This window comes from Corvus hawaiiensis, chromosome 26, assembly GCF_020740725.1.
Source record: "Corvus hawaiiensis isolate bCorHaw1 chromosome 26, bCorHaw1.pri.cur, whole genome shotgun sequence".
Lineage (NCBI taxonomy): Eukaryota > Metazoa > Chordata > Aves > Passeriformes > Corvidae > Corvus > Corvus hawaiiensis.
The window spans coordinates 1,457,690-1,484,969 of NC_063238.1; the positions used below are offsets into that span (position 1 = coordinate 1,457,690).

At 43.7% G+C, this 27,280-nt stretch overlaps 1 protein-coding gene and 1 long non-coding RNA gene across 6 annotated transcripts in view; one reads left to right on the forward strand and one right to left on the reverse strand.

The window, feature by feature from the left end:
- The window catches only part of NOL4 (nucleolar protein 4), a 190,299-nt gene extending 175,447 nt beyond the window's left edge, over positions 1 to 14,852 (reverse strand). Inside the window, exon 1 of one of the 4 annotated variants that reach the window (XM_048286256.1) lies at positions 14,459 to 14,852. In XM_048286256.1, the coding sequence (XP_048142213.1) occupies positions 14,459 to 14,668 (210 nt within the window). In that variant the 5' untranslated portion in view covers positions 14,669 to 14,852. Of the gene's footprint in view, positions 1 to 14,401 lie in introns of all 4 variants that reach the window. The other 3 variants (XM_048286255.1, XM_048286257.1, XM_048286258.1) reach the window with 3 other exon arrangements.
- LOC125316874 lies at positions 14,787 to 27,257 on the forward strand. Of its 2 annotated transcripts, XR_007199881.1 has the most exons (4): positions 14,787 to 14,877; positions 15,049 to 15,974; positions 18,920 to 19,092; positions 19,571 to 27,257. It is a non-coding gene; the product is annotated as an uncharacterized LOC125316874 (long non-coding RNA). The 2 variants fall into 2 exon arrangements; XR_007199880.1 differs by lacking the exon at positions 14,787 to 14,877 and having other exon boundaries at positions 14,982 to 15,974.
- Positions 27,258 to 27,280: the final 23 nt, after the last annotated feature.

Here is a 27,280-nt window from a genome sequence, read left to right on the forward strand (position 1 = left end):
CCGCCCGCACCCGGGGCGCGGGGGGACACCCCGCTCCCGGCACAGGCGGGCGGGGGCGCACGGAGAGCCCCGCGGCGGAGGGACCCCCGCGACCCCGCGGTGGGGACTCGAGGGGATAAACACACAGCGGTCTGGCTGCCCTGCTGCGGCCAGAGAGGGAAAATTCAACCCCCTTCCCCAAAGTCTATCTCTAGACCTGTTAAGATCTGTGTATATCCTCGGCGTAAAGATGAACGTATGGGACAGAGCTCTGTTTTGGATCACAACGCGGCAGTGCTTGAAACGTGAAAAGGAAAATACGAAATAAAAAAAGTCGCTTGTGGTTTTTTTATCGGTGGGGTTTGAGACGACAGCCTGACCCACTTCGGGGCATCTCTGTCTGTGGTTGGCACATACGAAGGGCTGGAGTGGAAGCCCTGGGCATCAAACGCTACACCGAGATCCACAGCGATTAATGCTATTTTTTTCTTTCCGAGCGAGGCAGCCATTCATTTCAGAGTAATACTTGCTGCACGGCGCTGATGGAGGCACGCTCGGTGCAGCGCATCCTGCCTCTGGAGAGCTTTCTCGGCTGGGGCAGGGGAAATGCTTTGAAATGGCTTGTGTCTTTCCTCTCAATGATTCATAAGATAGGTGCTAAACCTTGCCATTATTAGAGAGATAAAATCCACAGACTGTGGGGTCTGATAATAGGCAACTATACTGTTATCCGTATTACCTTGTAAAATTGAAGTATTGATTTTTTTAAAGCATGGTTTGCTACTTCGCAGGCCAATCCCACTACTATTGTAGTCAGTGAGATTTTGCTATTGACTTCAGTGGGAACAGCTTTTTGCCTTTAAAATGGTCTATTTCACATTATTATGGTAATATCATTCAGCAATTCTTAAAATTGGCCTTCTTGGCCTTGGACATTTTAAAAGATTAATGTAAAAATTACTTCAGCTCAACTTATTCACCTCATTTCTGCTCATGTTTTGTCCAAAGTTTTGTTTGGATAAATCCAACAGATAACTTAGTGCTCCAGATGGTTGTGGGTGGACTGGACCTAATAGATTCTCCAGTTATGTGTGTTTAAGTGGCTTTTTGTTTTGGTTTGGCTTTTTAATTTTATAGAAGCCTAGATTTAGAAACCCATTTGTAGATCTCCTCTTGTGTGCAGCTTTGAATGCATTTGGTTGCTCACCAAAATAGCATGCCTTCCAAAGCAAGATTAAAAATATTAAAATGCAGCCAGCACAGGGAGTGGTTCGGTTCAGCTGATGCCACATAAACGGGCTGATCCTCCTGCCCATAGACAATATACATCTGAATCTTGACACCTGCTGTTGGATTGGAATTCAAAATGACAAACAGCAGGCCTTGAGGTCTGGAAATAAAGGCAACATAGGGGAAAAAATGTTCTCTGCCTGTTAGTAAATAATAAACTGCAGCAATAAAGACAAATTACGAGGCTTGAGGAAAACGTGTAGCACTGTGGACGTCAGACAGGTATTGGGGCTATGACACAATGGCAAACATGTCCAAATTCAAAGAGAAGGGTGTATCTAGCACCTATATTAACAATTTGCATATTTGTGTAACTACGAGCTTTTTAGTGTCCAGCAACATTCTGCTTAGCTACTTTTTTGCTACATTATGCTGTGATACTCATTGAACTAAATGTTGACTAATAAACTCCAATTTGTAATAAATGGTTGGGAAAAGACATTTATCCGAAATTCTGCTGACAACAAATTTCCCTTAGAAAATGCTTCCCCCTGACCTTCTCATCCCCCCCCCCAAAAAAGTGTGTTTTATCTTTCTCACATTTTCCAGGCAGTTTTGTTATGCAGTTAATATCTTAAGGTTGTTCTGTGCTTATAGGTAGCTGACAGGTATGCCTAGCTGCTTAAACACTACTTTTGAAGATCAGAAGTAGTTTTATTATCCAGTTAACAGAAAGGATCTGTCTTCTTTTGGCTGCTTTATTTTTTTATTATTATTATTACTGTGAAATGTGTAATGTGTGTTCTCCAGGCTTACTTTACTTTCCTCAGCCTCCATCTCTCCCAAGGCTGACTTTCTTGCTTTAAGGATCAGCTCATAGGAAGCTATTAAGCCAAAGTTTGTTTATACTTGATTGGCTTTAACACTTCACTCCATTTGTTCTCTCATCTCACTTTCCTTCCACTCTTATTAGAAGCAGGATTGCTCTAATGAAAATATAGTTCAAAGAGACAGGAAAAAGGGGAAGAGATCTGAATTCTCCTCATAGCAGATGTCCTAATGCAATATCCATGGAAAAGGGAAATGACTTTTAAACAAGTAAACGAACAACCTCAATGGTGTAATTGAGGGCGAGTATATGTGTTGGGTGTGTTTACTTGGTGAGAGATGCTCTTTCATTTGACTTAAGTATACAGACAGCTTAAAAGTTTGAAATCAAGATCATTCTCTGGTCTGGTTTATTTCTCCTTGAACAATCAGAATCTGGGGATTTCTACAACAGAGAGCTGTCTGCACAGTGCATTGCATTGAGTGCAACTCCAGTGTTGCAGAAGATTACAACCGAAGAGGTGGGAACAGGGTGGCCCCTGGTGTTACTTTACAGCTGAATTTGGCCTTGCTGTTACTGAACCTTTCTAGGTATTTTTATACATTTTATAAACCTCTATATGTTAAGCACCAGTCTCTAGCACACTGGAATTTACCTTGGCAAAACCAGATAGCACTTACAGATAAATTTTTCTTCACTAATAGAAAAAAAATTATCTAAATGTATCCTATTGAGGGTTCAGTCATTGCTACCAATACCAGCTGATCAGGACATTGAGTGCCCAGGGCAGTGGTTTGTGGGCGGACTCCTCCCTCAGGCACTGTCCATCGCAAAGCCCAAGCATCAGCCAGGGGCTCCATTATGTCTTCAAAACAAGAGCATAACCTTTGTGCCAAAAACTTTAAAAAAAATGGTTTGCAGACCTTCTGCTGGTCCTATCCCAGGAGGGGATTTCACCCAGCACGATTTAGGATGACAGGACTGGTCCTTCAAAGCCTCACAAATGTCACTGGTTTAACTCCTTCCAGCTTCCTTCAGCTACAGTTTTTCAGCTTTTTGTAGGTCTGTTGCTTCACTCTTTGGCTCTTTTAGGCATGGTACTAATTTACTTTAAAATAGTATCACTTAATCATCTATATTGTACTTTACTTATTTGCCTGCTTTTAAATTACAGCAAGAATGATAATGCAAATATCTTGAATTTTTTGAAGTCTGTATATATGAAAATTTTCCTGACTTTACATCCATTAAAATTAAATTTATTAAAAAAGAAATCTTGTAATTACCTATAAATTCATTGAAGTTCACTGATAAGCAGCAGAAAAATACATAGTTCATTAAAATTCTATTAATTGAAATGTTCTACTTATTAATAAAATTTGACCCGCTTTCTCCTATTTAGGAATGCTTTTTCCTACTCAGCTTTTGAAAGCCATCCTTTTGGTTACAGCTGAAAATGTAAGATCTTTTGGTTACAGCTGAAAATGTAAGATTCAGTTACAAATACAGCTAAAACCGTATTTTCAGTTCCACAATTTCCTCAAAGTCTGATGTATCTTGCCAAAATTGGGATGAAGAGAATAATAGTGAAATTTGCTATATAGAGGGGCTATTGAAAAAGAAAAAAAATAGTCTTCTTTTAACTAGCTTTATTCACTTCTAAACTTAGCTTTATTTGTATTGCTTTATTATTTGCTTAGGTGCAAATTTAACTGTTTGAAAGCTCCCTATATGCCAGTTCAACTCTCAGTTACACCAAAATAATGATAACGAGGCCTTCTACATTGGTAACACGTGGCAGAGGGTTTGTGTAAGTTTTCTAAAAAACACAGGGTCAATGTGGAAGAAGTTTACAATAAACACCTTCTTGAGAATTCTGGGTTTTGCTGCTCATTCATACAAAATTTACTATGCCATTTCCTTGTTGGATAAGCCCAAATTGAGACAAAAAGGGATAAATAGATGAGATCTTGCCTGAACTACAGGTTTTAGATGGATTCCTGGCATTCAAATATAGCACTCATTAAAAGAATGCTGACTGTTTGCTCAGTAGAAATGAAATACTTCAGTATTACAGCAAACATAGCCAGGGGGCTTTACTGAACTCTCAGAATATAAAAATATAAAGGTTATCAAAAGATGTAATAAAAAAAACCCCTATGACTATGTCTAGATTAAGGGAGGAAGGAACAAGTTACATTCTTTTTTTATTTCCACTGCTGTTTCTTGAGAAATGCAATGGGACAAGTAATTTAATTATATATGTGCCATACTTCCTGGTCCCATTGGCCAAAAAGCAAAGTCTTTCAGAAATTGTCATCATTTGAAGGAGCTAATTTCCTCTCATACTGGACAGTAATTCTCTAACAATTCTGGTCTTTTTTCTTTTCTTCCCACCATAGTAAGAGTTTGGTAATAGTTGTGACAAATACGCACACACAAAAAGCTGACACAGGTAGACAAAAATATGGAGGTGAAAACAGCACATCCCTTCTCACCACAAGTGCAGTAAACTGTAAACCAGAGGTATTTGATTGGAAACATTCTATGTAAACCACAATAATCTCATGCACTGGTCCACACAGGGTAATGCTGGACCTCAGGGATGGTCCCCCTCCTTCCTCCGGACTAGTGATATCACCACAGCAACGAGCCACAGAAACTGCTACAATCCAGCTGACCAACAAACCATCTAGTACCAGTCTGCAAGGGAGTCTGCAAAAGATGTTTCAGAGCTCAGTAATTAGTAAATAAACAAATTCCTAAACAAAATACTGTGCCTTGTGCAATAGTGACCGATTGATTTTCCCCTGCTATAGCTTCAGCCAACCTAAGAAGATACACTTAAAATTTATTAAGCTATTCAGGAAACAAGAGCATGAAGGCTGAGACTACCAGCAGTGTTAAAATTCAGTACAAAGTGGAAGGCAATGGGAAGATGCTGGGATTTTACTGTGCCCCACAAGTCCTTCCTTGTGTTGACTGGATGGGCTGGAACATGACTAATCCTGATATAGGCTCTGTGGGACAGCACCTGGGGAGGTGCTGCAGGACACCAGGTGAGAGCCAGGCAGCAAGTTCATGCCATCACACCAATGCCCTCATTCCCAGTGGCACAGAGCAGGAAGGGCATGAACATGACCTTGTCCTCACTTCTGCTCCAGCCAGCAAAGCTGAACTGACATAAAGAGCATACTACATCCTTATGAGAGCCACAGAGCTCCTGTAAAATCCTTGGAAGAAATTTTGGATTAATCAGTCAGGGTTTCTCTAGGGGCAGCAGGACAGGCTTTCCATTCCCAACACTTTGGTTTATAAAAATGGCCTAGCTTTGAATTTACCTTCTGAGATAGTTGTCAAAAGAGCCTTAGGAGATGAAATAGAATTTAAAAGGGTGGCGACTGAATTTTCTCTGCTGTTCACCAGTATTTACACCACACTATTTCTCTCACTTTCTTTCTACCTCTTTACATGTCTGTTTTCTGCTGTGCATTTTTTCTCTTAATGTTTATCTTTTTGGATGATATAACCATTTAAAACTACTTCTCATGTAAGTACCCTTTTTCTTTGATAAGCTTAGTTACCTTCCATGGACCTTTCATATTCTGCAACCTTTTAGAGATGAGATAAATACACTAAGCATGGTATTAAAGGCAAGGACATACCATTTAATTGATGAAAATAGTAAGTTTTCAATGTTATTCTCTATACTCTTCCTAATGCCAATTTTTGTTATACCTGCCATGCTCATTTTGGATACACTTATTGATTTGTTTGAAACTATTCCTAAATATTTCCCTTGAGATATTACACTAATTCCATACATTTTAGATGTGATTGAAAAGCTTGAATTCTTCCTTTCCTCTCAAAAAGCTAATATCATGATAGCATAAAATGTAAATTATCTGGCAATGGTCTGTTCTGCCTGCCATGATTTCTCTCTTTTTCCCCTTTGTTACGATACTTCTATTTTACCTCCCAATTCTTCTTTGACTTAACCTAATTAATTTACTTTTTTGTATACAGTGTTGAAAACCCTCCACCTCCCTGAGTTTTAGGTGTATATATGTATACGTATATACAAATGTGTGTATATACACACATTGGACTGCACTGTATAGCTCTCAAACACTTGCTATGGTTTCCCAATTCTTCATCAGTTTTAATTTGCCATCATAGCCAAAGCTGCAACCCTGCTTTAATAAAGTCTGTATCAGATCAGTTTCATTTCAGAAGAAAGCAAGAAACAAAGTTTTCACCTGAAAATTTTTGAAGGATTCTTGAACACAAGTTAGAAGAACATAATTAACTGTCACAAAATCCAAACTAGTTCTACCAACCAGGTACAGTTCATATTTACACTTAATATCATTTTTAATGATTCTTACTGATTTTTCTTCCTAGTGTTGACATATGATCCACTAGTCTGTTATTTCTATGAGCTGTATTTACTACCCTGTTTTTTCCCTTTCTAGTACATTTTTGTCTATACTGCAAAATCATTGCCATATAGAGGGGCAAATAGTATATTTACTAGTATTTTAGTTACTTCATTCTTAAGTTCTTTAGTGGTTTTGAATTTGTGTAAGTCCCAGTGATGCACTGCAATTTAATATCCCCTCTTTTTTATTTCTCTATTTCTGTCCATTCTTCAGTTTTATCACCTGAAAAAATGCAAACCCAGGATAGATACTTCTTTATCACCCACATCAGAGAAAGATACACACTGAAAAATAAAGTTTTGTGAAACGTGTTTTTAGTCCTCATCTTTCCTGCCTGCTGAAACCTCTGGCCATGCCTTAGCTGTTCTTCTCTTATTGTATCTAATCACTTGTGTAATGACTTGCCTGTTACTCATCTTCTATCAGCTCAGGGTAGTGAAAGACCGTTCCTAAATGTGATTCCCCATATACCAGCACAATGCTGCTTTACTCTACAGATAGGTCATGACTGGGCAGCTATTTCAGCTCTGGATCTGCCTTGAACAAAAGTTTTCTACAAACTCCACCTGGCAGTAGTAGTAGTGGTATGTATAGGTCCAGAGGCAACAAAAAGAGCAGTCACAAGTCATACTCATTTAAAAGTTCTACAGTGAGTTAGGGTCGTAAGTCATTTAAGGGCATATAATCCCACCACCTAAATTTTCTCTAAGTACAGTCAAAATATTGTAGCATTCATATCTTGTATTAAAATCTCTGGGGTAACAAAATGTACAAAATCTTCAGACACACAGACCTTACTATCAATATAATACATAAAACCTCTCGTTTCCCTAAGGAGTTTTAATTATAGGTTCTCAAGTAAAAAAGGTTGAATGAGTTTCATCCTAGGCAGAAGCAGGTCATTTGATAAACGTTGTCCTTCCAAGTCTATACAGAATATTTGTTTCCAAAAAAAGTCTCTCCTTGAGGTTAACTCTACCATAGATCAGTTTTATTAAGTAAACTGTTCGCTACAGATAGCCCCTTAAGTTGAAGAGTATCCACATATACAAGAAAATGTTTCAAACACCCCATTTCAATTTCACCAACTAGGCTATAATCTCAGCAGATGCACACAGTAACTGTCAAGTTTTGCAGCTTGCAGAGTTATTGAATAAGCAGTTAGAAGCCTGTACAACTATCTGTGACAAAGTTGATCATCGCTAAGAAAATCCATGTGCATCTGAAAAAATGCTCAATGGCATAACCTGTAGCATGTCTTTCCTATATATGGACAGTGCCTACCTGGATATTGTATGTTAATAAACCATTAAAAAATACCTTGCTATTGGAACTGTAAAGTGTTGAGACTCATCTGTTTAAAGAGAACAAAAGGGTAATTTAAGCAAGCTGCAGGATCACTTTCAGTGCTCTTGCAGGACAAAGGAAACAACTCTCATTGCACCAACTAATAGTGCCTGAGTTTTCTAAAGTCAGAGAGGCTTCTGGCAGGTTTAAAATGACATATACAAGACAAAAACATCTTTTACATCCTGTAAAGCTCTACTAATTTTGGAGACGGTGTTGACCAGTCAACCTACTCAACAAGGAACAGAAGATGCCTGTGATGCTCTGTGATGCATGGGAGGCTGCAGAATCTGGTATGATCCTCCCTCCTGGAGAGTGTGTTTCCTGCCACGCTGTCTCATGATCTTTCTCCACATGTACCTCATTTATACGCCCTGCTTATTTTGTTCCTCTTTTACCAGCAAGCTCTCAACAGGTGTATCCTGCGTAACAGGGAAGGATTGGGACCCAAATAGCTTCCTTCAGACCAAACCTAACAGCTGTCTTCTTTCAACAGCAGACCAAAACTCACAGTTCAGTGTCAGCCAATTTTAATTTATTTTTGTAGTGTAAAATGAAATTTGAATCATTAACTCTCACATTTGTCCAGCACTGGCACTAGCCTTCTTTGCCCAGGGGCTCATGTTCATGGGAAGCCCTCTTTACCTGCAGTCTCTCTGTGTAGTGTCCCCAGATCCTGTCTCCTTTCAGCCTAGACTTGAACAACAGCAATGGTGATCACCCCAGAGGATAGGGAAAGAAAGTTTCTCTGGAAAAAGATCAGAAGAAGTCCCATCATGCTGTACTGATGCCTATTAGCTGATTTTAGCAATAAGCTTCCAGCTTATTTCCCACTGATCACATAGCTGTGTAGCCACAGAAACAGCACTCAGTACATCCAAAGAAAATCAGGGAGCATCTGAGCAGCAGTCCCTGCATCATGACCAAATCCAGTGCAGCTTCACTGACAAGAGACTCAGGGTAAGAATGAAGAAACGAGTTCACTATCACCTCAGTTGTCTCAGCAAAGGTTCACAGAAGCATGAAAATCAAACTGTGAGGTTTTATTTCTGATCACTGGAAAGATTTGGGCTTTTGAGCTGCACGTCTGGCCTTTGCCCAGGTGGTAGCACTGAACTTGCCATCCTGTCTCTCACTACGTGTGTATATATGGGATGGATGCATCAGTACTAGTTTTTGTTTGTACACTGCTACACCCTATTTCATGTTTCTAAACTCATGTCAACATTTTCTAACCTTAAAACACTCAGTTTTTAAAAATCTGCTCTCCTTGGTTCATTTTTCTTTGACAATTCTAACTCAACATTGTTACTAAGAAATCTCAGCTCCTCCTGTCCCTTTCCCTCTCTCACACATGCATGTGGAGATGGCATCTTACATATGGGCGCTTTAACATTTTTAAATTCCAGGACAGAGTTATTCTCTTTATTCATGAACACTCCCCTGAATGCCTGCATTAAGAGTTGCCAACTAAACCGGTTTTGTTCCATCTGCTGTGACCATTTTCCAGCACTGTCTCTCTGATTCACCAGCATCCCTCCTCACCGACTCCAGTCGGGAGGTCTGCAAACAGCAGGGCAGAGGCTGCGGGTAAAGGGAGGAGACAGAGCTCTGCAGACCTGAACAGGGGTTAAGGAAAATGTGGTGGGCACTTAAAACAGGGCGGATATGGCAGGGTCTGAATGCCACTCCTGAGCCTGGAAGGTGCATTTAATGGGACTGTAAAACTCCTGCAGCATCGTACCTTGGGATAAATTACAGCTCACCCTCAGCATCACCTTTCTGCGGTGCTTACTGCCATTATGTGCTGGCAGTTCAGTAGGCTACAGAGCTACCAATATACATTTGAAAAACACTTTTATACTTTTTTTTTTATATTGATGCTTACAAAAATGGGGAGAAACGCAAGAAAAAGATGCTTATTTTCAAACTGCTACAAAATTCCCTAAAATAATGAACAATTTAAAATGTAAGATAATTCAAAGCAATAAATTTTGACCTACAATCCATTTATGTTGTGATCTGTTTTTTCTATTGTTCATAAACAAAGTAATTTATATAAAATCAAAAGGAACATAAACTCATATAGCTATCTCCTGTTCTTCATGTCCAACAGAAGAAGAGGTGGGTTGGGATATAGCCTGTTCCTTAGAGCTGACTGGTCTATAATTGTAAGCCTTAAATCCTGTAATCAGGTTCAGTAGTAGAACCCTGCACCTGCAGAAAGCCTTGCTGGTCTGCTAGCAGCTATCCTTAAGGACGAGATCATCCTGGAGCATCTAAAGATTTAAGCTAAACAAAATTTGGTTTCAGAATGAAAGTTCATTCTCTGCATATAGTTGGAAAATATAAAAGAAAGCGGAGGAAAATTCATACATTAGGTCTGTGGTATCATGAAAATCAATGGAGTCATTTCAAATTAGTAATGACATAAAAGTAATCTGAACTTGGCCTTTGAGTTTGCTAATACTGTGTAAATTCTATATTTGAGAGCTATCCTGCAGTCATCTTGGGCCTTCTTTTTTAATGGAAAATTCTGCTTAAAGTCTACTGATACAGCTCGAGCCATTACCTTATAACTTCTTTTTAAATCAAGACTAATTTTTACGGTCCATATTTGTGTTTACACACGGAGATAGGAGAGTGGTGAGGAGAAATTTGTTTTCAAGTTGCCAATCAATAAATAGCTCCAGCTAAAGAAAATATGCAGAAAATAAATTTTAAAAATACACCATAAAAATCATGCATACAGTTAGAAAGGGTATCTTACTAGAGATACTAGTTCCACACCTCCTTATGTTGGTGTGTACCAACTATTAAAAGTCGACATTGTCAACCATTTGGCATATCTGTTGGCCTAACCTGTTTTGTTTATACAGTGTGTCTAGGCTAGGCTTAATTTCACTGCTTTCATAAAGTGCAGCTTGGGCTTAATGAAAGAAAACCTGCAATGGTAGCAGAAACAATCTGAAAAGTTGCAGAAGTGAAATACTTGCTAGGTTGCACACAGGAATACCTTAAGCATACAGGAATACCTTAGTGTCTGTGGCCCCATTCTGGACCTAAAATGGCTGTTTTGCAGGGAATGTTGTTGCCTGGTGACCAAAAGTGCATCTCCTAGGCCACAGAAGGATGTGAACATTCAGAAATTGATTTGTTCCTGTTGCTCTTGAGGAGACCATACCCGTAAAATAGATTAAGCCAACACATAATCATCTATGCATTCTCCTTGCTGGCATGCTTAAACTTGATACTGAAGACAGGCCTGTGATTTTGAGCTACTTATCAACCAGGCAAGGGAAAAACAGAATAATACCTTGTGCACTACTGCCCACAGAATATGAAAGTAGACCAAGCCTGAGCTACTGTGAGACTGCAAGACACCCTGCTTCAATTAAGTCTGTGTTGTACATCTAGCCTGTTCCGGTGCAACCTCCCAGTTGCTATCAGGCTCTCTTTCTTTCATTAGAATCAAGTAGTTAATTAGCCCCAGCCTGTCCTCTCTCCTTCTCTCTTTCCCTTTAACGCAGCAGTAATGATGTCTAATTACCAGCAGCAGTGGATTACAGCACCATCAGGAGCAAATCTCTCTGGCTGACAGCAAAGCTGAGCAGCAAATCTTAAAGCTTCAAGGAGAGAATAATTCCTAACAAAGTATTTGAATATTTGCTTATTTTTGACCAGCTTGTGACTGTAGAGTCCAACTCATAATTTCATCCATCCTGTTATGCACAGGGAGTGCTCATGCTGCCAGCAGTGATTAATTTTAAATTGAAATTACTTTTACCTATGGTGAGATCAAGTGATGGACAAGAGGGAGAGCCTCACAGTTTGGGGCTCTGCTACCATTTGGGGCTCTCTCTGAGGACTGGACAGGCCCAAATGTATGGGACAACCATGAGAGAGGGGAGAAGAAACAACCAAAAACAGTGGGGATGTTTCTAAATGATCACAGATTAATAATTAAGAGATAAATAAATGAGAAAATGGGCTTTTAAGGCTTACCAACAATTACTGTCTGATGAAAGTCCGATTTTTTTCCCTGTAACTTATCATTCCCATCTGGGTGAAACTCTAGGCCTCTTGAAGTCAATAGGAGCTTTGCCATTGACTTTCTCTGGGCCAGGGGCTGCATCCCTGTTCTGTCAAACATGTTCTTTCTGAGCCGTCAGTGCCCGGCAGGCACTGCCCTGGCCCTGGCAGTAGCTCATACAAACCACTGCCACCCTGCGGGCCTGCTTAAATACTCCTCTGCCTTTTGTGGTGGGATAGTCACACCGGATTCATGGGGTCAGGAGGGGCTGGCATTTGTTTTTCAGAGCTGAATGTTGCCGAGCATCACCCTTTCCCATTTATGCTGGACAACAACAAATTTCTCTTGGCCAGAGGGAGGAAATTGTACCTACATAAAGGACCTCTTCTGAAAAGGTCTATAAGTCATTGCTCAGGTTATATAGAGATATTCAGGAATTGCTTACAGATAGGTCATGCTAACTTTTCCTTTCTTGATTTCATTAGCAACCCTAATTTTATTAGAATTCCTCCTTGGTTGCTTTAGCTATCTGAAGAGAGTTACTCCTATAGGAATATAAATACACGTATATGGACATACAAAGACATTCACAGCCAAGGGTGTGATTCCCACAAATGTACAACGATAAGACCTGCAGGATGCTTGAACTCTCACTGAAATCCCTTGTGGGAAAAAATAAAAACAAAAATTGATTCTGTGTTCTTAAAATAGAAAACAGGATGGAAGGTGGGACTCCAGGCTTTCATGGCCTAACAAAGATGAGACAAAATAAACAAGCTGATGATCACTGAGTCTTGTGTTTCAGAGGACCAGAAAAGCACTTAATTTTTAAATTCCATCATGTAAAATTAAGGTTATCCTGTTTATTTAGTAGCACAGTCAATGTCATTTTAAAAAATACTGAATTTGCTTATAGTTTTGAACCTTCCGTGAAAAGGATAGTCTTGGGAATAAACAATCTTCCCACTGGCCCTTCAAAATAATTATTTCAGTGAGCAGAAGCGATGTTTAAAAATACCAAGCTAATTGGAGACTTCTGCTTTAGGCAACCTTTTTGTTATAAATTGTATCTATGGTACTCTCTGGGCTCAGAGACGAGCAATCAATCTTCTAACAGTGAAACAGAGATCTGCCAAATCATCTGAATCTATAGGCAGACGTGGAACACTTCAGTGAATAAAAACCACAGAGAGGGAAAAAACTCTGTCCAGAGCTTCTCTTTTACTTTCAATCTTCATATTAAAGATCTCCTTAAAATTAATTTCCCACTTCTGCCTCCTCACAGCAATGACAGCGCTGATGACAAGGGGGCAAATACAAGCCAGCCCCTGGGAATGCCCAGGTTTATGACTTCAGCAAGGCAAAGAGAGGCAGATTTCCCCGGCAGCCTACGTCACAACCCAACCCAGAATACTTTCCAAGAAGCCCCCTTTGCTGCGCCACCTAGCAACCTTCCCGTTAGGTCCAGATAAGCCGCCACTCCAAGAAAGAAAATAAAAAAGGAGAGTATTGCTCATCCAAGCCAAATGCCCAAGCAGGAATATTTTTAATTGCCGGGTTTCCTTTCTCGGCTCCCCCTCCACACCCGCCCCACGCACAGACAAAAGAAGCTTAGCTTGCGTGACCCAGCGCATAAGAAGTAAGAATAATGATACATTAAGAGAGTTCAATAGGCAAAACCTACTTGCAACCAACAGTCCCCATCTTCTTAAATAGGAAAATCTGTCGCTCCTACCACCACCAAGCATAATAGCTCTCCTGCTGTCAGACCTGCGCCCAGCCCGCAGCGCCAGCGCCTGCCGGGGATGCCACGCTACCCTAGCGCATCGAACGGAGTGCTGAGGGGCTCCTGCGACCCCAGAAAGTGTCACAAAATACACCCTTCCCTCGGTCATGCGGAACCCCGTCCTCCCTTTGTTGAGCATCCTCTCTCTCCCGCCGCCCCTTACTAGCGCAGCCGGCGCTTCACAGCTAAGCCGGGCACATTCGTGGCCGCTCGGCGGCGGCGCCAGGGCTGCGGGATAACAATAAAGAAAAAAGGATAAAAATTAAATAAATAAATAAATAAATAAATAAATAAACCCCAACAGATATCCCGGGGAACCACCGCCCGGCGCCGCGCCTGGCTTTGTGCCAGGCAGGGTACCCCCGTGCGCCATCCATCAGCCCCGCCGGCGGCGGGGGCCGCTGCCCGGGGCGGCCGGGCCCGGCACAATGGCCGGAGCGGCGGCGGCGGCGGCGGGACAATAGCACACCCCAACCCCGTCGCAGCGGCCCGGGGAGCACGGGGGGGACGAGGAGGACGAGGAGGAGAACGACACCGACCCGGCGGGGTGCGTTGTGCGCACGATCGCTTTAAATAAAAGGACCCACAAAGACCTCGGCGGTGTATAATGTGACAGGCAAACGCAACATGGTGATGATGACTTGGGGGAAGAGGGAGGAAGGAGCCAACTGTGGCTGCGGCTCCCCCTGCGCCTCTCGCTCCCGGAGCGGGCTGCAGCGGCCGACATAGAACAAGGAAGACAATTCTCTACTAACCGTGGTTTTGACTGGCACGTACAGCACTTGCTTCCCTCCTCCAGCACCACCACTGACCTCGTCCGAGTTGCCGAGCTGGAAGCCTTTAGATTTGACCCAGAATTTGAATTTGGCATTATCCGTGGAGCTCGACTCGGAGCCGTTCAGGAGCTGGACGATCCGGTCGTATTTTTTACGGGTCACCGTCTTGGTTTTTCCTGAGTCCCCGTAAGTCCTGAGACACCAGTCCTGAAACTGGCGGTACATGTCCCGGTCGCTGCTCTCCATAATCTCCTAATACACACACGCACACATGCACACGCCGGGGCGCACACACACACACACGGACACGCACACAGACACGGGCAGACACACGGACACACACACGCCGCCCCGAAGCGGGCCGGGGTGCGGGGCCGGGCCGCCCCGCCGCACTTTGCACCTGTTCACCCAGCGCTCATGAAAAATGCATCCACCTCCGAGCCGGAGCGAAGGAGGTCCCGGTGCAGGCAGATCCCAGCGGATTTTTCTTTTTCTTTTTTTTTTTTTTTTTTTTTTGTTGTGGTGGTGGTTCGGGGGGGTGGGGGTCGGGAGGGGGATGGGTAGGGGGGGCAGCAATCAATTCAATAGTGTGGCAATGTTCTCCTTCATTATTTTTTTTTTCACAGGAGGCAAAAAGGATCTGGTGGAGGTTCCTCTTATCCTTCCACTGTACGTGATCAGTCTCTTTAATAATTGTGCAAGGCAGGACTATCCCACTGGCTCCAGCAGCGTCTTACCCGGAGAGGGTTCGGGTGGATAAATAATTAAAATCCTATCCCTCTGCTTAGCGAAGAGAAAAGAAAATATTGACTCGGATCCTTCTTCTTTTCCATACATCAGCTGCACCCGGATTCACCCCGGATAGTGCAGGTGAAGAAGAGGCAAAAAAAAAAAAAAAAAAAAAAAGGGAAAGAAGAGAAAAAGCCCACCCTACTCCGCCCCGGCAGCCCTCGGCTGTCTTCTCCGAAGGCTTTCTGAGCTTTCTGTCTCTGTCCTGGCGAGCTGTGCCTCTCCCCAAAGCCGCCTCGCCGCGCAGGATGGAGGAAGCACTGAAGGGCACACTGGTCTCTTTGCTCCCCCTTTATTCCAAGGCTGGGCAGCTTTGCTTCAGATATCCCCGCTCCGGGCATGAAGGTACTGGAAAGAAAGAAAGTTCTTACCTGCTATTTTCTAAGCCTAATGCATCCGATCCGCGTTTAAAAGAACATAATTTTTAATTTTAAAAAATGGTCTGTGAGAATTTCACTTCCTCATATTGAGTCCCATCGAATTTTCATACGCCCTTTCAGGAATTTTCCTCTATTTATTTACTTAGCAATCCCAGCCGATGGAAGGGGGAAAAAAATAAAAAGAAAAAGAAAGAAAACCCATATATATGAGATAGGTTTGGATATTGGACCGGAGGAGAGATCAGTCCCAGGAGGATGTTGGTACAGGAAAGGAGGCGGCTCTCGTTGCTCTGCCAGTGCAATGATGGTGCTCACACATGTAGGACTCCTCGGGTGCGGGGTATCCTTTGGTCTCTGGACTAAACTGGCTACAACGCATTCAAGTAAGTTTGCGTGCGGATGCTGAGCATAAACCCCCTTTTTGTAAAGGGGGAAGAAGAAGAAAACAGACAATCCTGATTTTTTTTCCCCCTCCCTTTGCCACAGCTTCAGTTCACGCCGGAGATCTCCGCGCTCCCCCCGGTCTCCCCCGCCGCGTCAAGCAGGACAGCCCCTCCGCCGGGGGGGAAGGCTCCGCCGCTGCGCTTCCTCTCGTCGCCTCTCCGCGGCCGCGCCCGCCCGCGCCTCCGCCATCCAGCGCCCGGCTCCGCGCCCCCGCTCCGCAGCCGTGCGGCACCTCCGCGGCTGGGGCCCGAGTCCGGCCCGCGCCCGGCCGCGGGAAGCGCGCCGGGGCCGCCGCTGCGCTCCGCTCCGCTCGGCTGCGCCGCTCCGCGCTGCGCTCCGCGCCGGGCTGGCGGCGGCGGCGCACCGGGCCGGGCCCAGCGCCGCTCCGCGCCCCCCCCGCGCCCTGATTGGCCGCCGGGACAAAAGTTTCTGTGGCGACGGCGGCGCGGCGCGGTGACGGGCAGCGCTGTCCCATGTCGGGATGCGCCCGCCTCCGCGGGCGCGGCGGGGCGCGGGGGACGGTGCGCACCCGGCCCGGGCCGACGGGGGGTGGGGGGGATGCGGCGGGGGGGAGAAAGGCGAGGGCAGCGTTTCCATGGCGATGTCTCCGGGCGCAGCCCCCCCCCCCCCGCCTCCCCGCGCGCAGACGGAGCGAGCGGATCAGCTGACACTTCATTAGCTGAGGACCTAATTATTGCTTATTGGAGCAAGAAACGCGCGCAGGGCCGTGGCGGGGGGCTGGCGGCCTCCGCGCCCCCGGCGGACATCCCCTCCGCCACCTCGCCCGCGCTGCCGGCGGAGCGGAGGAGGAGCGGCGGTACCGCGCACTTTGCGCCGCACCGGCCGGCGGGGCCGCGGCGGGCCCGGCGGGGTCCCTGCGGGACACGTGGCCGCCGCCGGGCCGGGCTTTCCTTCGGAAACGGAGAGCGAAGCCGCTCCGCCGCCTTCCCTGCGGCTCGGCCCCCGCCCGGCGGAGCGGAGGGGCCGCGCTCCTCCGGGGCGCCCCTATCCAGCGCTCCCCGCGTGTCCCGTCGCCTTCGGGACCCTCCGCGCAAGCCGGCTCCGGGGAGCGCAGCCCCGCGTTGGGCCCCGCGGGCGGGCGGGGGCTCGGCCGGCCGTGCCCGCGGCATCGCACCCCGCGCTGCGGCGGGCGGCGAGCAGCAGCCGCCCCGCCGTTCGGCGCTCGCTGGGCGGGAGGGGAGCCCAAAATCCACCGCAACCCAAACACGTGCCGTTTCCGGCTCAGGTCGCTGAAATGAAGAGGGCTACGGGGTTCCCGGGCTGTGCCTCGGGTGTCTTCTGCAGAAATCCCACCTGTGTCTGGGTATCCAGTCACGCGGGGCCTGGAAGGGCCCAGTGGAAAGGCAGCTGTTTGTTTTTCCTGCCCGGACCTGGGCAGTAGCGAGCACCCTTCGCTTTCACTCGCTTGTGTCCTGCGGAAAAAGGCTTCCATGGGCTGTCGCGCTGTTTACACCGAGCCTGGATTTCTAGTGCAAAAGCCGAAGGTGCTGAGAGAACCAGGAGAAGCCCTTCCTTACACACCCCAGCCAGGACATGCTGGTCCATTGGGCTGGCACTGCACATGGGCACCTCAACCCGGCCTCCATCTCCCCAGCTAACCCAGCTCACATGTACCTGTCCTCTTCTCTCTCCCCTCTTCCTTTCCCCCTCTTTCCCCTCTCCCTCCAGTCCCATGTTTGCTTTTCTGCTTTCTTTCTGTAAACACCTCAGACACAGGCAAAGCTAGGACAAGACTATTGGAGGATGTTTATGTTGCCAAAACCTTTCATGCAGTCTGTAAAATCTGAGAGGACAAGCTGGCACAATGGGCAGAGAAAAGTAGGACTTAGAGATAACCCGAGGAGGCTTGAGGCTTTTTATTGGCCACAGGGCCCATAAATTATCTTGGCAGCCCCATTTTAGTGTTAGAGAAGCACGGGACTCCCGTCCATCACAGGATCTAGAGGCAAGGCAGTAACAAAGGAACTGCTGTGCAGAAGGGGAGCAAGGGGAACCTCGCTGAACTCTTACGCAGCAGGCTTTATGAGATGTAATATTACTTTAATGTGCCATTAGATCTACATTTAGAAAAAGGGTCGTAACATGGATTGGGCTGCATGGCTAAACAATTCTGTCAGATAATTGTTCTCAACCCAGCCTCCTGCTGAGGGTCTCAGTAACTTCCGTATCACACTGATACTGTGCTATGACTGAATCCAAAGCACGCACACAAAGCAAGGGGATAAAGGAAGATGTGACAGAGCCAGGAGTGACAATCCAGACAGTTATAGCATGGATCAGTAAAATGCTTGAAATATGCAGGAGTGGTTTAGTAGATCAGAAAATAATTCCATAGCCAGGAGTATCACTTTGGATCATGTAAAGAGCCCTGTGCCTTCTCAGCAGAGACATATTCCTAAATTCCGTGAAGTTTGGACCATGCCTTAAAGAAACCCAGAAATATTAATAATTTTTTCAAACTGTTTTGAGGCAGTAGAGAGAATCATAGAATTCTAGAATGGTTTGGAAGGAATCTTAACAATCTGAAGTAGATGATCTTAACAATCATCTGCCATAGGCTGGGCCACCTTCCACTAGACCAGGTTACTCAGAACCCCATCCAACCTGGCCTTGAACACCTCCAGGTATGGGGAGCCCATAACATCTCTGGGCAACCTGCTCCAGTGCCTCACCCCCTTTATAGTACAGAATTTCTTTCTAATATCTAATTTGTCTTCATCTTAAGGCCATTCCCGCTTGTCCTACCACTACATGCCCTTGTGAAAAAAACATGGAGGAAAACCACCTAAGGGGTGAAGTGGGGATGGAGAGTAGAAACTCAGGTAATATTTAACTCAGCTGGATTTCTTTCTCTGTTTTACAGTTGAGATTTATGATTCGTGTTGATGAAAGATACGGATGTTTCATGACTGCTTCCAGTAATCACTTGGCCAGAAGTCCTAGGAACATCCTGGAACCCCCCCAACCCTGCCAGACAATGGATCAGCACAGGACACAAAATTATGCTTTCCATAAATAATTGGTGATCTAAAGAAGGTCAGTTGCATGGTACATGACTTCACTTTCATATAAATATACATTGCAGAGTGTATTTGCATAACCTATACTCATTACATATGCATATATAGGGATTATATATATATTGTGTGTGTATAGTAATTTCAGCAGAATTTATATGGTGAATTTAGAGTGCAGATTTTTTATCTCCCGTTTTGAGATCTTCTGATACTCTGAAATCATCACTATCAGATTATATTTAAATAAGAAAAATTACATGGGGTTAAGTTCACTGTCTGGTTTTAGGGTTTGGGGTGGGTTTTTTGTATCAGAATTAACAGAGTTTAATTAACACAGTCTGAAATCTCCTTGCAATGAAAAGGGCTTGCACAGACCCTCCCCCTGTCAAGAGTTCTAATGACACCCTGTTATTCAGCTGTAGCATCCTTGGGGAGAGGGACTGCATTGGTCCTTGGATGCCTCGGACTGAGGCTGTTCTGTGCTCTGCATTCTGCAGAACTCACTTGCCTTTGCCAGAAAATGAAAGTTTCTCTCTGGTGTGGAGACACCACATCCGTGCCTTGCTGGCCTGATTGCTCTGCAGCCATCCTGAAACAATACACCACCAACAGATGTGTGAACGTTTCCATTCACTGGAATGAAGTGTTAGTTGCAAAACAGAGTTTTGGTGATTTGAATTGCCTCATGTGCATCAAGCTGTGAAAGAGGTTTAAAGTAAATCATGAATATCATAAATATTGTATTTTTTGAATTATCAGCTCCAACAAGTCCACTGGCAATAAAAAGTGAAGACAGGCAGAATGGGGCCTGATGTCTCTCATTAGAGTTACCAGTGTTTCTAGATGAAATTACAATCTTGCAGTGACATGGAACTGAGTCTATGGAAAAAGCTGAGAGATATTTTCAAGTTTTTTAAACTTGCTGAAAAAAAGATTTTTGGCTTAAACCTGTCATCTGACTTCTGCCAAAGAGGAGTGTTTGGAAAACATGCACCATATTTCAGCACAGTGCTTGATACGGCACTACTGGATGGCTAAGGGTAGCCTTTGAGGATATGAATTTCCTGTCTCTTGGGTTTTTTGTTCACTGACATAGTGAGAAAAAATTATTTTGACACTTCTGACTTGCCATGTCCGTGAGTTACGATGGAAAGCCCATTTCTGTGCAGACTGAAAATCATCCATGCTGAACTGACAGAAGATGTGCTGAGGAATAAAGAAACTGCAGCTCCAAATGGTTTGCTTTAAACTATGTACCTGGTAGCGCTTTTCCTCTCTTCTGGAGAGAATTTCAGTGGAAGTGTCCTGTCGCGTCCTTTACAGCCCAGTGATGACAGCAACAATTGAGCACTGCAAGCCCTAATGCTTGTGGAGGTAGAAGTCAGTGTTCCCACACTGCATGGGCTTGACTGTGCTCTCTCCCTTTGGTCTCACATCCATGGCAGAATCTCCTGAGTGGTTCGATAATCGGTCACCTGACTGCATTTAGGGAGGTAGGACTCTGCTGTGACACAGCTTCCCTGAGAAGAAAATAGTCACCATTCCACCTACTAATATTACTGGCAAAGGACAACTCTAGAAAGGTATCCTTAATGGTAACTCCAAGGTATTCGCTGCTTAGGAGGTCAGAAGGTGATTACTTGGTAGTACTAATGTGTGAAAGCTTCAAATGAATGAATGTTGCCTAGGTTTTGATTTATCTACTGAATGAGCTATCATGGAGCAAAGCCTAAACCATTAATTACTATTCAATATAATTCTTTTTCTACAAATTTCTTCCAGTTCCAATATTCTTCTCTATTTTTCTTAAGTTACTGCTGGTTTTGGAAAATTAAGAGGAGGTAGACCGAAGCAATGACTCAGAGATGGCTTATAAGAACATACTTGCTAAATATTTGGGGGAAAGAGGCTGTATGTTTCTAGGTTTATAAAGAAATGTGAGAATGAATTCATGAAATGTGGGAATGGTGTCATAGTTCTGGTTAAGATCTTTTCACATAGAGTGATGTTTATGATGCCAATGAGAATAATACTGGGATATATTCTGTCTTTATTTTTTAACAATCTTCTTTGGCGACATTTGGAATCTCTTGAGAAAATACTCAAACTCACTTCCCCTTCATGCAGTTAGAAAAATTCAGACTTGGCTTCATTCTACAAAGCTGCTTTGCTTTAAGTAGCAGTTCTGCAAAACATAACTTCACATATTTCTTTTACTCTATGCTTTATTACTGAGAATATTTGCATGAAAACAGGGTCTTTGTTTAAAAGTTCCTGCTTCTTATTCATCACAGCTCGTTGAGTTGGAAGCAATTACGGTACCCTGTACAGAAAGCTCCGATCCCTTCAGAACAGAAAAATATAAGCAGGAATTGACAAACTTCTAAGAATCTAAGCTCTTGTTTTCATGAAAATGTCCTCATTTCCTTAGTAATAAAAAAGGAGAAGGGAGTAAGTATGTGGCACACAATGAAAAAAAAAGAAAAAAGAATGTTTCAAATGTCTTAAGGTTTGTATATGGGCACTGAAAATTTTTTATTGTCACAGTGACACCTTGCATTCAACCTTGCTTGCTTTCATCCTAAAGAAGAAGGTGTGCACAAAGGATTTTTTTTGTGTGTGTGTATAGTATTTTTTATTCTTTCTACAGGTAATGTATCTTTCTCAGCTACAGCAACACTAATATAAACCAGCTACTGGAATACCACCCAGTGTGTTGCCTAAACCAAGCCAGGACTAATAAGGCAGTGCTGTAAATGCTAGCAGTCTATCTCTGTTAGTGTTCTCAACTTCATTGCCATGGAGGGAGATGTGATAATTGGAAAATGTTCCAGAAAGTTTCAGATATGGTTCTACAGCCATTGTGTCAGGCACTAGTAGACAAAGTCAGCACTGGAACAGAGTGTGGTTAACCAGCTGCCATTGTCCTGCTTACAACAGGACAGAAACTAGGGAGAAAGCAAAAATGAAGAAGAGAATTTCTCAATCTGAAATATTTGGCAAAATACAACATTAATCCCTCACTGGTGTAAAATACCATCCAAATTTTACTTTTGCATTTGATCCATGTATTTGCATCAGCAGCATGGGGGCCTCCTGACTCCACAACATTATAGACAATGATAACTAAAGACCAAAACAGAAGAAATTACTGTTGCATCTCATTGTAGATATTACTTCCTTCACTATTTTCACAGAATCACAGAACCACAAAATAAATGAGTTAGAAGGAACCCACAACGATCATCGAGTCCAACTCCTAGTCCTGCACAGCACCATCCCCAAGTCACACCACATGCCCAACAGAATTTTCCAAACGTTTCTTGAACTCTGTCAGGCTTGGTGCTGTGACCACTTCCCTGGGGAGCCTGTTCCAGTGCCCAACCACCCTTTGGGTGAAGAACTTTTTTCTAAGGTTAAACCCTGCTGCCTTGTCCATGTCACTATTTGTGAGGTGACATCCTCATCTTCTAATGGGACCATGATATTTCTACTTCCTTCTGCCATTCATATATTTGAAAAAACTCTTTTTATTGTCTCCCACATTTCTGGCAGCTTCAACTCCACCTGAGCTTTGGCCACACAAATTTTCTCCCTACAGTGGCAAACAGCATCTCTGTATTCTTCCCATGTCACCTGACCTTGCTTCCATTGGGCATACACCTTCCTTTTTAGCCTTATTTCCAAGAGAACATTCCTGTGCAGCCAAGCTGGCCTTTTGCTTTGCCTGCTTGACTTCTGACTTTTGGGAATTGCCTGCTCCTGTGCCCTTTGGAGGTGATGTTTAAAAGGTGACCAGCACTGATGGACCCCAGCACCTGCAAAAACATTTTGTCAGGGAAATTTACTTACTAATTCCCTGAGCACACTGAAGTGTTCTCTCCTCATGTCCAGAGTTGAGGTTTTGCTGGCACTCTCCCTCATGTCAACAGCGATTTTAAACTCAATCTCTTTGCGGTCGCTGTGGCCAAGACAGCTGCCAATCTCCACTTTGCTCATGAGATCCACGCTGTTGACAAGCAGCAGATCAAGGAGGGCATCTTTCTGAGTCAGCTCCCTTAGCACCTGTTCCATACAGTTGTCATCCAGGTTATTTAGGAATCTTCTGGCCTGGGTTGTATCAGCTGTGTGATGCTCCCAGTTGATTTCTGGCAAGCTGAAGTCCCCCATAAGGACAAGGGCAGTTGACATGGAAGTGTCCCTTAGTTCCTCATAGAATAACTTGTTGGCATCATTGTCCTGGCTAGGAAGTCTATAGTAGACTCTCACGAAAAAATCCACATTATTTGTTTGTCCCTTGATCCTTATCCAGAGGCTCTCAACTGCACCATTGCCACCAAGTCCTTAACCTAATTGATCTTGTTTCACAAGTGCAATTTGCTTAGAGTACTTATCTTTTTTTCTTTTTTTTGCCACTGTGGTTTTTACTATAAGGTAGCCATGCTCTTTAAGTGAGAACACCCTGCGCATTTTGAGGTTATATGTGTAGGGTCCCAGAATGGTCATTGGAAAAGTGCCCTTTCATAAACTGTGATATGGTAGCTTTGTACTTGGTAACATTTAGATGTCCTCAATAAAGTTATCCTCAAAACAACCAAATTAGTGTTGTTAGCATCAACTTTAAGCAGCAGAACAGTATAAATAGTATCTGCCCTCACACGACTGCTCCCTGCTACCCAAATGCAGCTTATCTATCACACACTCCTTACACTAGTCTCTCTGTTCCTGCTAAACTGCTGAATAATTTTTACTGGGTGTATCCCCATCCTGAACAATAACAACAAATGAAAGATCGTTAATGTTAAAAAGTGAACACAAACAACCAAATTACTTAAATAATTCCCATGACAACTAGGAACTTATAAATAGAAGTGGGCTGCAGATCTCCATGACCTTAAAAAAAATCCTTTTCCAACTCCTCTGCTGTAGTCAAGGGCACCTTCCACTGGACCAGGTTGCTCAAAGCCCCATGCAACCTGGCCTTGAACACTTCCATGGATGGGATATCCACAACTTGTCTGGACAACCTTTTCCAGTGTCTCAATGCCCTCACAGTGAAGAATTTCTTCCTAAAATCTAATCTAAACCTGCCCTCTTTCTGTGTACTGCTATTTCCCCATCTGTTGCTACGTGCCCTTTCCTGCTGTCTTGTAGCTCCCCTTTAGGTGCTGGAAGACTGCTCTAAGGTCTCCCCAGAACCTTCTCTTCTCTAAGCTGACCAACCCCACTGTCTCAGACTGTCCTTATAGGAGAGCTGCTCCAGCCTTCTGATCATCTTCATGTGGGACAGTATCAAATGCTTTGCACAAGTCCAGGTGATGGCACCAGTGATTTGCATCATGTAAAATTGGTTCAGACCTAAGAAGAACTTTCGGGTTGTCTTGTAGGGTTCTTCTGGATGGCTGGGTTGGTTTTTTTGTTGGTCTCCAACTCTCCATGTGCTCTGCCTGACTGGGTTATCCCTCAGGAGTGAGGAGAGGATCCCTGAACAAGGATGGTCCCTGCCACCCGTAGGGCAATGGGACACTGCCACAAAGTAGGTAGAAGATTTTGGGGTATTATATGTAGAAATGCCCAGCACAGAGAGCCGGAGGTAGTCATCATTGTGTCCTGCAAATCTCCCAGCTTGGGAGGGCAGGCCCGGAGAGAACCTCCTCACAGGTCCCACCTCCTGTAAGTACCTTGTACATTTTAGTAAAGGGTGGTCCAGAAAACAGCTGTTCCATATTTCCCACCCACTCTAGGACTCTCCCAGCCCTTTTTGTCAATCTGGAAACATACAGAAAGAAATAAAAGTCTGCAGTGGTTTTCCACAACAGGGATTTAGCTGTAGTTCTGATTTCTAACTGGCTGTGCCCTTCCCCAAGCAGTACAACAAAGAGACACTAAGATGACAGCACTCAGGAATTATACAAGGGATGAGCCAAGGATTGCCCCCCTGTGTCCCTCTAGAGATCTGCCAGAATCCTGGCAATTATCTATACCCAGACCTTGTGAGCCATTTGCTGTTAGAAACAGGTTTAGTTAGGCCTCAGTGTGCCAGTGAGTTTCCTTAATTCCATACTTGTATCACTCAGAACAAAAGCCACAATCAGTCTTAGGACAGTGAGGTTTTAGACAGAGCCAGTCTCTGTGACCATTCTGCCCAGGCACCCCTTTGATACAGCCCCTCACTCTGAGCTGGGATATAGAAAGAGAGGTAGAGATGGAGCACAAGTCAGCCCAAATGCTTGTTTTATTTCACTCCTTTTAAGTAGTGGTATTTCTCCACCTCTTGTCCCCAGCCATTTAATGACCACTCTCTAGTATATAAAGCAATGCAAAAGTGGCTATAACAAATATTATCATGGTGCCTTATCTTTTGGATCCTTAAAAGTCTCCAAGGTACTTTTGAGGCTTGTCCACTGCTCTGAAACCTGAGGGATTCACCTGAACCAGCATGTTCTCTCATGTAATTATGATTTCTCTTTTTCCAAGAGGGAAAGACCATTAAAACAAACAAACAAACCAAAAAAAACCAAAACAACAACAACAACATTAAAAAAAGAAAGCAAACACCCCATTGGATAATGCTTCAAGGCTCTGGAACAGAAAAAAATGCTTAATGTGAAGGATAGCATGAATATTTCTATTTATGACCACTAGCCCATAGAGAACAATGCTGCCTTAGCAAAGTCCTCACTGTGTTTAACATATACTGAACTTTGCAGTGTTAAGCTATATATATTTTCATGCATTTCTGCTTGAACTTTGGGTAATGGTTCTTATGAAAGAATGTAAAACTGGAGGTCTTTGTACTTCCCACAGCTATTTTTCAAGCCAGAGTTGTATTTTGTTTTCTGAAATTGATACCCTCATTCAAACAAATATGTGATAAAAAATGTGTTCATGTGTGAAAAAGCCATATGCAGTGTTGAAATTCTGGCCAACTCGTTATACAGATACTACATGCTTGAGAAATGATGACTCAGTAGGGGAATTTTACTCATCCCATAACATGCTCAACTTCATAAGCAACACCTTGCCTTCTTTTACTCCTTCCAGGGACTGAGGAGGTAGAGATGTGCATGGACATTGGCAGGGTACTTTAGAAAGATATTCTACTGTTTCTGCTGTGGGTTTTGTTTGGTTTGGTCATAAAAGGGATATATAAAGAGACATATACTCTCTCTGTAAGATCAAGAACAGTCACGGTGCTTCTCAGTCTCTGATGGGAAGGAAGAGGGCATTTTGGCCTTTGCCTCCAAACTTGCATGACTCCCTGCTCTATAATCACCTACTGTGTTGTGTTTAGATGGGCAGAAAGTTACCTGTTGGTGTATTAGTGACTTTCTATTTCATGCATTCATTTTGGTAATTAGTCCGAGGAAACAGAAAAAGGACATAGGCGGAAACTTGTTCATCATACACAAGCTAATGCTGGCTGGCCCTGTTGTTCATCTTGCTTTTCTCTATCATTTGTATTTGCACATCTGGATTCGTGAAAGATGTGATCCTTAGCCCATCCCTTGCTACAGGCCTCAGAGAATTAATTGAAATACAATCAATCTGTCTGTAGATGCAGTATCCCTAGAGAAGAGACAGCAGGTTTGCAAACATACTGAAGGAAATAACTGGTCTTCTCTGCTCTTGTGACACCCCACCTGGACTACTGCATGCCATTCTGGGGCTACCAAAATAGGAAGGACATGTCCCAGCCCATGACAGGGTTATTGGAATCATGATCTTTAAGGTCCCTTCCAACTCAAAACATTCTATGATTCTGTGAAGGAAAACTGAATCACTTTTGTTCTCCAAAGCACAAATACAGCACAAGAAGTTTTCTCATCAGTCCATTTTAAAGGATGATCTTGAAATATATTCTAAAGAATAACTAAAGCATATTCTAAAGGATAACTAAAGGTAAAACACCTTTCTAGATATCTCTCTTTGTAAGTCTCTCTGGTATTGCTGGGTGTCCTGGCCATGGTAGGTACCATTTCCAAAGAGGAAGAGACATCCAAAAAGATTATTTGAAGCGTTGTAGAAAAATAAATTTCTAAAAAAAAGTCCAATTTTTTTTCTGGGAAACAAAGCAACAGCCACAGGAAAAACAGTCTGTTAAAGTGGTTGCTCCATTTTTGTTCTCCACAAAAGAAGGAAGAAGAAGGAGGGAGGAAGGGAGAAAGAAAGAGAAAGAGGGAAAGAGAGACACAAAGAGAGAGAGA